We start from the raw sequence: 12,571 nt of genomic DNA, 5'->3' as shown, positions 1-12,571 counted from the left end.
GAGGGTTAATAGTAGGTTGCATTAGGGAGCATTCAGTTTAGTGTCTAGTTAGTAACATGTTTAGAGGGAGAAGGAAACAGTAGAAAATGAGGCTGGAAAGGAAGGCTGGAGCCAGTTAGTAAAGGTTTTGAATACCTTGTTTAATGTTTATATTTTATTCTCTAGGTCTCTTTTCCAACTTCCTACAGCAGAGGAAACTTGATTTCCTGGGAGATAGAAAAGGGATTTACTTGAAACCAGTGTTAGAGATAGGAATTTCTTGGTAATTTTGTGTTTTATCTTAAAATTCATGCAGTTTTTGCCTTTTACTTAATACATTTGTTTCAGTACAAAAATATCTTTATTTATTAGTTACATAACTTGGTTCCCTTTCCCCCAACCTCCCATACTCTTATCCCCTCAAATAATCTTTGAGTGTGTTTGATGTTCTAAACACACTCACTCCGGTTTCTTTCCCCTCCACCTGTGTTTAGAGTGCTGTGCTTAATGCAGTGCCCCTCTGTCCAGAACCTAGTCCCCAGGGAGCCCCAGCAAATATTTAAGCTTTACAAAAAAACAGAAGGTAATATTTGGAAATACAGTTAAACCATATAGCCCATTCCATTTATTTAATTATGAAGTTCATTTATTCTATAAAATTGTTTTCTTTAGTTAAAAAAAAAATGTGTCAAGTTAATACTGTAGTTTTAATCCCATGGCACGCTCCTGCTTGGGAGCTTCTTGAAATGTGTTCCAAGCATGAGAACTGTGGTTATGGATGATATGGAGCCTTTGAAAATTTTTTAGAAGAGTGATAGGATAAAAGCTATGCAGTGAAGGGTTGGATTGGTCCAGATTGGGTAGAAGCCATTTCAATTAATTAAAAAGAACTTTCTCATTTGTTCTTCCTAGAAATTTAGTCTTTGAACTGTGTGGGTTACCTTATGATCCAAACGAAATCAGACTTGACCTCCTCTCCCTCCTGCTTTTTTTCTAGTAGGAGCTTTGTTTTTGCCTTGCCTGGAGTGTGCCTAATTGGTGAGGGGAAAAATCTCCCTGAGCAGGAATTTTCAAGAGATGAATTGTTTAGACACCGAATTTCAGCTTCTGCTTTACTTTCTTTGTTTGTCCTGTGCTGCTGTTGTCTGTTTAAAAATAAAGGGAATTCCCTGGAAATCCTAGTGGTTAGAAAGTGCTTTCACTTTTCACCATAGCCCAGGTTCAATCCCTGGGTGGGGAACTCATGCCTTGATGCAGCCAAAAATAATAATAATAAAATTAAAATTACTAATCTGTCAATACTTCTGTATTAGCTAAAAATACTGGAATTTGGGGAATCACAGATGAGAGTATAGTTTTTGGAGGAGATCTCGGATAACCTGAGTACAGTTCTAGTTTTGTCACTGGCTTGATATTTATAACCTCTGTGCTGTTTTTCTTTAAATGGAGATGATTTTCCTTGTTCTCATCACATAACTGCTTTCAGTATCAGGCGAGATAACATGTTTAGAATTTGTATATAAAGTTGAAAGATAGTATATTATGCTGGATAAGGGCATAGGCTCTTGGAGCTACATTTCCTGGGTCTGAATCCTGACTCTGACCCTTGCAAGCTGTGTTTCCAGGCATACTGCCATTATTCTGAGTTCTTTTGATCCTATTTATCTCATTGAATCCTCACAACAACTTTATGAATAGGCATTATTATTATCTGCATTATAAGATGAGAAAACTGAGGAGCAGAAAGTTTAGATAGCTTGTGTAATGTCACACAGTTAGTAAATGAAAAGTTGGGATTTGCACTCTAGTTCCAAAGCCCAGGTAATTAACTATTAGGCACATGTACTTCCCAATAGAAGAGCAGCTGACTAGAACAGTCTTTTTATGCTTGCTAATAGGAATTAACATAGAGATAAGGTGAAGTTTTCTCTGAAAAGGAAAAATTCGTGGGGGTGAAAAAATTGTTTTTGTTTGTGAACATATTTTATCAATTGGAGAAAATTTTTTAGAATAATTAATTCAGTATTCTAAATGTTCATATATTACTTCCTTAGGTTTGTTCTGTTAAAATGACGTCTAAAAATTATGTACTCAGAGTTCATGTCTCATCTCTGACAGTTACCTAACTTTCATTCATTTTCTTTTGTAAAATAAATAGATTATTTTGAAACTTACCAACTGAGGTCAAAGGGTAGCTTGTTTCATCTGGGTCATGAATTATAGACACTTAGAAAGATGGTACAGTGAAGAGTAGAAAAAGCAGGAAGAATTCATACTTACAACACAGGAAGTAAGACAGAAAATGCAAAATTCTATGATGCAGAAGTTGAATTTGAAGAATTACTTCCTCTGAACTTTTCTTATGTGTTCTAGCTACCTCTGGCTGCAGAGAAGAGGTATATGACCTTTGTTACAGATGGTCCTATGCCCAGGTAAAAATAAAAGGTTTATTAACATGGAAGAAAAGAAGAACAAATTTCATGGTTGGTAGCTCACAGCCTCTGTTACATTGGGCCAACCATTTAACTTTTGTGAAGTCTGTTTTCTCATCTTATAAATAATATCTTTGTTGCCCACTTTACTCAGTTATTACAATATCAAATGTGTCCATGTGAAAGCACTTTGTAAACTGTAAAATATGTAATTTTAAATAACTTTTAATTCTAGAAATCACATGGTATATAGAAAATTAGATTTATTCATATAAGATCAGTTTAGTTCAGTTCAGTTGCTCAGTCATGTCCAACTCTTTGCGACCCCATGGACTGCAGCATGCCAGGCTTCCCTGTCTATCACCAACTCCCAGAGTTTACTCAAACTCATGTCCATTGAGTCGGTGATACCATCCAACCATCTCATCCTCTGTCATCCCCTTCTCACCCCGCCTTCAGTCTTTCCCAGCGTCAGGGTCTTTTCCAGTGAGTCAGTTCTTCGCATCAGGTGGCCAAAGTATTGGAATTTCATCTTCAGCATCAGTCCTTCCAATGAATATTCAGGACTGATTTCCTTTAGGATGGACTGGTTGGATCTCCTTGCAGTCTAAGGGACACTCAAGAGTCTTCTCCAACACCACAGTTCAAAAGCATCAATTCTTTAGCACTCAGCTTTCTTTATAGTCCAACTCTCACATCCATACATGACCACTGGAAAAACCATAGCTTTGACTAGATGGACCTTTGTTGCAAAGTAATATCTCTGCTTTTTAATATGCTGTCTAGGTTGGTCATAACTTTCCTTCCAATGAGCAAGCGTCTTTTAATTTCATGGCTGCAGTCACCATCTGCACTGATTTTGGAGCCCAGGAAAATAAAGTCTGTCACTGTATCCGTTGTTTCCCCATCTATTTCCCATGAAGTGATGTGACCAGATGCCATAATCTTAGTTTTCTGAATGTTGAATTTTAAGCCAACTTTTTCACTCTCCTCTTTCACTTCCATTAACAGGCTCTTTAGTTCTTCTTCACTTTCTGCCATAAGGGTGATATCATCTGCATATCTGAGGTTATTGATATTTCTCCCTGCAATCTTGATTCCAGCTTGTGCTTCATCCAGCCCAGCGTTTCTCATGATGTACTTAGCATATAAGTTAAATAAGCAGGGTGATAATATACAGCCTTGACATATTCCTTTTCCTGTTTGGAACCAGTCTGTTGTTCCATGTCCAGTTCTTTTTTTTTTTTTTTTTTTATTTTTAAACTTTACAAAATTGTATTAGTTTTGCCAAATATCAAAATGAATCCGCCACAGGTATACATGTGTTCCCCATCCTGAACCCTCCTCCCTCCTCCCTCCCCATACCAACCCTCTGGGTCGTCCCAGTGCGCTAGCCCCAAGCATCCAGTGTTGTGCATTGAACCTGGACTGGCAACTCGTTTCATACATGATATTTTACATGTTTCAATGCCATTCTCCCAAATCTTCCCACCCTCTCCCTCTCCCACAGAGTCCATAAGACTGTTCTATACGTCAGTGTCTCATTTGCTGTCTCGTACACAGGGTTATTGTTACCATCTTTCTAAATTCCATATATATGCGTTAGTATACTGTATTGGTGTTTTTCTTTCTGGCTTACTTCACTCTGTATAATAGGCTCCAGTTTCATCCGCCTCATTAAACAATCTTTTTCATTTACTTATTTTGAGGACACTTTTGCCAAAGATGACTGGATATGAATATATCTATCTTGGCACAATTTCTGAATGAAGTCAAGTGTGTCTTTGTCTTTAGCAATCATGTCTGCTAAAATATGCTGCACTCCTGTTTCAATATCCTGGAGTGCGGAAAGCCCTTTCACATTGGGTTTAATATAAGACAGAAGACTCAGCTCCCCTGGATTCTCCAGCAGTGTCCTGGCTGCTCCTTCTAATCCCAGCTGCTTTGCTCTCTGGGCTTTGGTGCCTTTGCTCCCAGTTTTATATGGCGCTGACACGTGTTCTAGTTCTTCAAAAGTCTTACAGTTCAGCAAAGCTTTTAACAGGCACTCAGACATCTTCCCCTCCTTTTTAATTTTTTGGATTGTACTATGAGCCTTCTTTGCAACAGCCCGTAGCTCCTCTAGAGTTTGTTGAACTTCTCTCAAGGAATCAGCATCAAGATTATTAATAAGCTCTCTTCGATAACATATAATGAAGGGAATTGTGTTATCATCATTAAAGAGACAGATAATATTGGCACAAACCCAAAGTTCAATATCAGTTCTCTCAGATAAAACCTGTACTATGTCCCAGTTCATTTCCACCTCCTCAATATTACTGATATTTTCTGGAAGCCTGACAGGCTGCCCCTGAGGACATGTTTCCGTCTTCACTTTCTTCAAAGGGGGCTGACCACATGTAAAGTCGTCTTTGTTCTCCTCTTCCTTGCACCCACCTTCCCACATGGCGCTAGTGGATGGTATCTCTGTGCTATTATTTCTGCTCTCTAAGCTGCTGGCTTTGTTGGCTTCTTCATCAGTTTTCAGCTTTTTAGTCCTCCGAGCTGAAGGTGACTGAGCTGAATTTTTCCGTTTTGTCTTTGCTGTTTTCAGAGTCTGCCCAGTCTCCAATTTGTTTTTGTCTTCTAAATCAACATCGGCAATAGCGATAGAGTTATTCAGCTCCTCCTTGACAGCCACGTCTTCTGAGCCATCACTGATCTGCAGCGTGTTCTTCACTCGTGGTACTCTCTTTGGTTTGGATACCTTGGAAACAGGTGGCTTACGGCTTCTAGGGACTTTCTTTTGGGGTTCTCAGGCACTGTCCTGCTTATCATCTTCAGAGGCAGATGATAACTCAGAGAAGGAAGAAAATTCATCTTTGGATATCACAGTCTGGACCTTTGCTTTTGCTCTTCTTGGCAATGATGACATCTTCCCGCCCGGCGTGTCAGAAGCTCCGTGTGTCTGTGTGCCATGTCCAGTTCTAACTGTTGCTTCCTGACCTGCATACAGATTTCTCAAGAGGCAGGTCATACCATATAAAATAACCGATAGCAATTTACCCAGAGTTAACGACTGTTAATATTTTGATGTATTCATTTCAGTTTTATATTTATAGTTTTGTAAACTAATTTTTGTGACCTCTTTATTGATATATAATTCACATACCATTCAGTTCACCCATTTGAAGTGTACCAAATTCAGTGGTTTTTAATTTACTAATAGTTGTGCAAATACACAATCAATTTCAGAATATTTTCAAATATTTCAATATTTCCGTTTCAAAAAGAAGCTATGTACCCATTAGCATTTTCTTCTCATTTTCCTACAGCTCTTCCTCTCCATTAGCTCTAGGCATCCACTAATCTTTCTGTCTGTATAGATTTGCCTATTTTGGACATTCCACATAAATGGAATTCTGCATTATATGGTCTTTTGTGACTGGCGTCTTTCATTTAGTATAATGTTTTTGAGATCCATCTGTGATTCCATAATACAATGGAATAGTATTCCATTGTGTAAATATACCATATTTTGTTTATCCACTCATAAATTGATGATATTAGGCCATTTCCACTTTTCATCTATTATGAATAAAGCTTTTATAAACATTTATGTTCAAGTTTTGTGTAACTTACATTTTCATTTCTCTTAAGTATATACTTAGTGGAATTGCAAGGTTATATGGCAATTGCTAGATTTTTAAAAAAAGTGTAATTTATTTATTCTTGGCTGTGCTGGGTCTTTATTGCCATGTGGGCTTTACTCTCGTTGTGGACAGCAGGGGCTACTCTCTAGTCGCGGAGCCTGGGCTTCTCATTATGGTGGCTTCTCTTGTTACAGGCTCTACGGGGCACGGGCTTCAGTAGTTGTGATATGTGCGTCTCCTGGGCTCTAGAGGGCAGGCTGAATAGGTGCGGTGCATGGGCTTAGTTGCTCTGCAGCAAGTGGGATCTTCCCAGATCAGGGATTGAACCCATATCTCCTGCACTGGCAGGAGTCTTCACCACTGAGCCACCAGGGAAGCTCCTGCTGGATTGTTTTCCAAAGTGGCCGTACCATTTTACATTTCCACTTGCAGGGTACGAGAGTTCCAGTTTCTTCACATCTTCACCAACACTTGTTTTTATCTGTCTTTTGGTTATAGCCTTAATAGTAAGTGTGAGATATTACTTCATTGTAATTTTGATTTGCATTTTTCTGGTAACTAATGATGTTGAATGTCTTTCATGTGACTCTTGGTCATTTGCATTTCTTTGGAGAAATGTCCATTTAGACCTTTGCCTGTCTTTGAGTTGTCTTTTTATAATTGAGTTGTAAGAATTATTTGTATAATCTAGATACAAATCCCTTAACAGATACATGATTTGCAAATATTTTCTCCCATTTTTTGGGGTTTTCTTTTCACTTTCTTGATGATGACCTTTGATGCAAAAGTTTTTTTGTTTTTATGAAGTCTAGTTTATCTGCTTTTTTCTTTGGTTTGTGCTTTTGATGTCATATCTAAGAAGTCATTCACCAATTCAAAGTCAGGAAGGATTATACCAATGTTTTCTTCTAAGAACCTAATAGTTTTAACTTTTACCTTTGGGCCTTTGATCTATTTTGAGTTAATTTTTATATGTGCTTTGAGGAAGGACCCCATGTTCATCCTTTTGCATGTAGATGTCCAGTTATCCCAGCACTGTTTGTTGAAAAGCCTGTTTTTTTTTTTTCCCATTGAATTGTCTTGACAGCCTTGTTTAAGTCAACTGACCATAAATATGAGAGTTTTATTTCTGATCTTTCAGTTCTGTCTCGTTGATTTATGTGTCTGTTTTTATGCCAGTACCATACTGCTTTGTTTACTGTAGCTTTATAGTAAGCTTTAAAACTGACAAGTGTGAGTCTTCCAACTTTGTTGTTCTTTTCAGAGATTGTTTCAGTTATTCTAGGTCTATTGTATTTCCATATGAATTTTAGGTCAGTTTGTTAATTTCTGCAAAAAAAAGAAGCTGGAATTTTGGTAGGGATTGTACTGAATCTGTAGATCAATTTAAAAATATTATCTTCTGATCCATGAATATGAATGGATGACTTTTATCAGGTTGAGGAAGTTCTATAAACTATGTATTTTAAAAAACTTACCTTGTATTATGAATATTTTTGTATTTGAGTAATATATCTTTGAACTATAATTTTTAACAGCTGCATATTATTCAGCCATTAAAAATGTCACATGTGTAGTATCAATTTAATATGGTTAAGAGTTATGTTCCTGAGTCATATTTTTTTTTAAGATATTTTTATTTATTTATTTGGCTGCATCAGGTCTTCGTTGTGGCAGGGATTGAACCTGGGTCGCCTGCATTGGGAGCTTGGAGTCTTATTCACTGGACCACCAGAGAAGTCCCCCTAAGTCAGTTTTTAATTTGAAGTTACACTTTGTCAGTTACTATGTGTAGAATACTTAAATGTTACTTTTCTGAGCCAGTTTTCAGTTATGCAAAAATGAAAATAATGCTTCACTACTTAGTAAAGTAGGGGTGAGGAATGACTGAAATAATGGATCAGATCAGATCAGTTGCTCAGTTGTGTCTGACTCTTTGCGACCCCATGAATCGCAGCACGCCAGGCCTCCCTGTCCCTCACCAACTCCCGGAGTTCACTCAGACTCACGTCCATCGAGTCAGTGATGCCATCCAGCCATCTCATCCTCTGTCGTCCCCTTCTCCTCCTGCCCCCAATCCCTCCCAGCATCAGAGTCTTTTCCAATGAGTCAACTCTTCGCATGAGGTGGCCAAAGTACTGGAGTTTCAGCTTTAGCATCATTCCTTCCAAAGAAATCCCAGGGCTGATCTCCTTCAGAATGGACTGGTTGGATCTCCTTGCAGTCCGAGGGACTCTCAAGAGTCTTCTCCAACACCACAGTTCAAAAGCATCAATTGTTCGACGCTCAGCGTTAAACTCTCCACAGAGTCATACAGAAAGCACCTAATGGATGGTAGCTGCTATAATTATATTTTAGTTATATTACTGTTATTAGGGACCTTGAAGAGTGTTTATTTCTGTAATCAAAACCCTTATACTTAAATCTTTGTGCTTATTTGATTAGTTCTGTATTCCTCAGATTGGAATAAACTGGGTTAGCCTTTTTCTTTTTTGAGGGTAACACATATAGCACATTCTTTCCTCCAAATAAACTGATCATATTTGAACTGTTAGGTGGGATGGGAATTTTGTGGGAGGTCAAGTTGGAAAGTAAATTGAGGCTAGATTTTGGAAGGACTCGGGCATCATCAGTCTAACAATATAAGATTTTTTTCTTTTGTGTTCAGGCCCATGCATCCCACTGATGTTTTGAGCAGTAGAGCGTCCTGGGATGGTAATTTAGGAAGATTAATCTGCTGTGCCATCTTCCCTAACCATCCTTGACTGATTAGGATACCTTGCTGTATGTTTACATGACTACCCAATATATCCTATACTATAGTATTTAATAGACTTTTAGTAAAAATGTGTTTAAATGTTTCTCTTCTCCTGCTTCTTGAGAACATGGATCATATGGTGTATTCCCACTGCCTAACATGGTATCTTGCACATGGTAGACACTTGAGTAAAAGTACTTGTTGAGCAAGTAAATGAATCTTTTGTTCTCTACTTTTCTGGAAACTAACTTGTTGGCTTTGGTTTTCCCTTTGTTTCTTCCTGGGATCCAAGGAGGAGGCATCTCCTTATTCCTTACTTGATATCTGCTTGAATTTCCTGACTACTCACCTTGAGAAGTTCTGCTCAGCAAGACAAGATGGAACATTGTGTCTGCAGGAACCTGGAGTATTCCCACAGGAGGTGGCTGATCGGCTACTTCAGACCATGGCTTTTCATGGTAATAAATAAACAGAGGAAACAAAAATTATGCCCTTTTAATTAGCATTGGATTTTGAAGTGCTGCTGTGGCCATTTAATTATTTTCATAGAAATAACAGAAAAGCCTAATTGAGGAAAAGGAATTAATTTATTTTTGCCTACCTTGCTACTTATGGCATAATTTAAATAAGCATTTTCTTTTCTAACCTGGCAAGCCCTTTTTTTTGTTTGTTTCTTCTATTTTGTTGTTATGAGAAGCTGTTTGCATGGCAAAAATAACTTCTCTCCCAAAATAGCAGTTTGGAAGTCTGCTGGTCTAAAATACCTTACAGGGTTATTTGGCAGCAAGAAAATCAATAAATGTCATAATGGAAAAGCTAGTTTATGCTTTTGATCTTTGAAACAGGAAATCATAGCTAATGTATTACTTCTGTCTTCAAAAACAAATTCTGAAAATAAATTGTGAAAGATTTATCTGTGAAATTCTGATTATGCACAATATATTGAGAATTTTGTTACCTATGTATAAGTTCTAAGTTGAAAGAGATTCCATCCCTTTATATATTTAGGGTGTGTAAACTCTTACAAGTAAGAAATACAATTTTTTCCACAACTATAAAATAGAATAAATATGGCAATAGTGATAATTATCATTTATGAATTGCCTCTTCCATGTAATATTAATGCCAGGCATTTTATACTTTTCTTGAATTTTCTCAAAAACTTATAAGGTAGCTATTTTTGTCCTGTTCATATACAGATAAGGAAACTGAGGTTCAGAGAAGTAACTTGTTAAGAGTCACACTGCTAGTAAATGATAGAGTCCTGGTTCAAATGCAGATCTGTTTTATTCTAAATCAGTTTTCTTTTCACTGCCACACAACCTTCCTACTCCTACATTAGAGGTATTCTTGCTCCTGGATAGCCTATAATGGTATATACACTTTTGCTGTGACTTTAAATATATATACCCACACATACATTCAAATATGTTTATAGTTGTTATATTTTATTAAATATAGGGACTATAAGGGACTTCCCAGGTGGCTCAGTGGTAAACAATCCACCTTCCAGTGCAGGAGATGCAGGAAACTCGGTTCAGTCCCTGGGTTGGGAAGATCCTCTGGAGGAGGAAATGGCACCCACTCCAGTATTCTTGCCTGGAAAATTCCATGGACTGGGAAGCCTGGTGGGCTACAGTCCATGCCAGTTGCAAAGAGTCAGACACGGCTGAGCAAGTGAACACACATATACAAATACATAAATTTATTATATGTACTTAAAGTCACAGCAAAAGTATATCCCATTATCTGATATATATGTGTGTGTGTGTGTGTGTCTATAGAGAGAGAGAAACAGAAGACAGAGCACACACAAATGCAGATAGTGCATTCGAAGGAAGGGTGGGAGGAAGAAGATGTCTGCATTCCTTGGTTTTCACTAAAGTTGCTCAAGTCTGTAGTCTCTTTGGATTCTTCCAGCTGCTGAAGGAATGAGGGTAAATTTCAATAGGTATTACCCACATTTAAGTTAAAGATCCCTTACAAATGAGATTTAAAAGGTTAAGCTAGTGCTAGCATTTCTTTCTGGTCTCAGTTTAATGATTACACTTAGCAAGTTCAGTTTAAGTATTTGTACATATAACTAGTCTTGTAAATCAAAAGAATAAATGTTAACTGAAGTTGTAACTTTTCCAGATTCCTTTGGAAATATAACTATTGTTAATAATAGCAGCTAACATTTGTTGAATGCTTATTATATACCAGGCACTGGTGAATGCTTTGTATGAATAAAATAATGAAAGTAGTTTTTAAGTACATAAAACTAAATAATTGTCTTCCAGAGTATGTCTTTGAGAAGCTATATGCTTGATCAGAATGTGTTTTCTACCAGTTTTCTTCAAACTGAGTTCAAATGAGAAACGTGAGGATCAAGAGAAACAGTGTGCTGCCCCGTTTGTGTGTCCCCCATGTGATTACCTGTCTATTCATCACATGCACAAATTATTGAATCTCTTTGTAAAAATCATATCCACCTTCAAACAGTCAAGAGTGGATACTGCTAATAGTACTGCAAAAGAAAAACCTCTGGACTGCTAGGGAATTCCTTATGAATGCTTTCAAAATTGCTAGTATAAGTCTTCTAATAGTGCAATGATTTTAGAAAATAATTCATTAAAAAAAATTTACTTATTTACTCAATTCAAGGGATTAATGATACTGGTAGCAGTCCTTATTAAAATAAGCCTGATACTAAAGAGTTTTACTTACTTGATTCTATAATTCTCTTGTCATACTCTTTGCTCACTGTATCTGTTGTCTCAATGCTAAAAATTTTCCAGGAAATGTGTGTATAAGATCTAGAAATCAGAATAAGAATTTTACCATCTAAAAAGATAATGCCATTTCAGTTCAGTTCAGTCGCTCAGTCATGTCTGACTCTTTGCGACCCCATGAATCGCAGCATGCCAGGCCTCCCTGTCCGTCACCAACTCCTGGAGTTCACTCAGACTCACGTCCATAGAGTCAGTGACGCCATCGAGCCATCTCATCCTCTGTCGTCCCCTTCTCCTCCTGCCCCCAATCCCTCCCAGCATCAGAGTCTTTTCCAATGAGTCAACTCTTCGCATGAGGTGGCCAAAGTACTGGAGTTTCAGCTTCAGCATCATTCCCTCCAAAGAAATCCCAGGGCTGATCTCCTTCAGAATGGACTGGTTGGATCTCCTTGCAGTCCAAGGGATTCTCAAGAGTCTTCTCCAACACCACAGTTCAAAAGCATCAATTCTTCGGCACTCAGCCTTCTTCACAGTCCAACTCTCACATCCATACATGACCACAGGAAAAACCATAGCCTTGACTAGATGGACCTTTGTTGGCAAAGTAATGTCTCTGCTTTTTAATATGCTATCTAGGTTGAACATAACTTTCCTTCCAAGGAGTAAGTGTCTTTTAATTTCATGGCTACAGTCACCATCTGCAGTGATTTTGGAGCCCAGAAAAATAAAGTCTGACACTGTTTCCACTGTTTTCCCATCTATTTCCCATGAAGTGATGGGACCAGATGCCATGATCTTCATTTTCTGAATGTTGAGCTTTAAGCCAACTTTTTCGCTCTCCTCTTTAACTTTCATCAAGAGGCTTTTTAGTTCCTCTTCACTTTCTGCCATAAGGGTGGTGTCATCTGCATATCTGAGGTTATTGAGATTTCTCCCAGCAATCTTGATTCCAGCTTGTGTTTCTTCCAGTCCAGTGTTTCTCATGATGTACTCTGCATAGAAGTTAAATAAGCAGGGTGACAATATACAGCCTTGACGTACTCCTTTTCCTGTGTG

At 37.8% G+C, this 12,571-nt stretch overlaps 2 protein-coding genes across 4 annotated transcripts in view; one reads left to right on the top strand and one right to left on the bottom strand.

Moving 5' to 3' along the window:
- ZYG11B (zyg-11 family member B, cell cycle regulator) overlaps positions 1–12,571 on the top strand; it is a 78,932-nt gene that overhangs the window by 19,866 nt on the left and 46,495 nt on the right. For 2 of the 3 annotated variants that reach the window (XM_025288737.3, XM_006063798.4), the window contains exon 2: positions 9,094–9,259. The exons of the other annotated variant lie outside the window; for it this stretch is intronic. In XM_025288737.3, coding sequence (XP_025144522.3) covers positions 9,094–9,259 — 166 coding nt within the window. The remainder of the gene's footprint in view (positions 1–9,093; positions 9,260–12,571) is intronic. 3 annotated transcript variants of the gene reach the window in all.
- On the bottom strand, positions 4,111–5,359 carry LOC112585671 (S1 RNA-binding domain-containing protein 1). Its single transcript, XM_044945017.2, has one exon. The coding sequence runs from the start codon at positions 4,855–4,857 to the stop codon at positions 4,111–4,113; it is 747 nt and encodes a 248-aa protein (XP_044800952.2). The 5' UTR covers positions 4,858–5,359.

The sequence above is a fragment of the Bubalus bubalis genome, chromosome 6 (assembly GCF_019923935.1).
Source record: "Bubalus bubalis isolate 160015118507 breed Murrah chromosome 6, NDDB_SH_1, whole genome shotgun sequence".
Classification (NCBI taxonomy): domain Eukaryota; kingdom Metazoa; phylum Chordata; class Mammalia; order Artiodactyla; family Bovidae; genus Bubalus; species Bubalus bubalis.
This window is presented reverse-complemented; position numbering and strand designations above follow the sequence as displayed.

Excerpts from the sequence above, each read along its gene's own strand:
- LOC112585671 (XM_044945017.2), bottom strand. The coding sequence starts at position 4,857 with ATGTGGGAAGGTGGGTGCAAGGAAGAGGAGAACAAAGACGACTTTACA.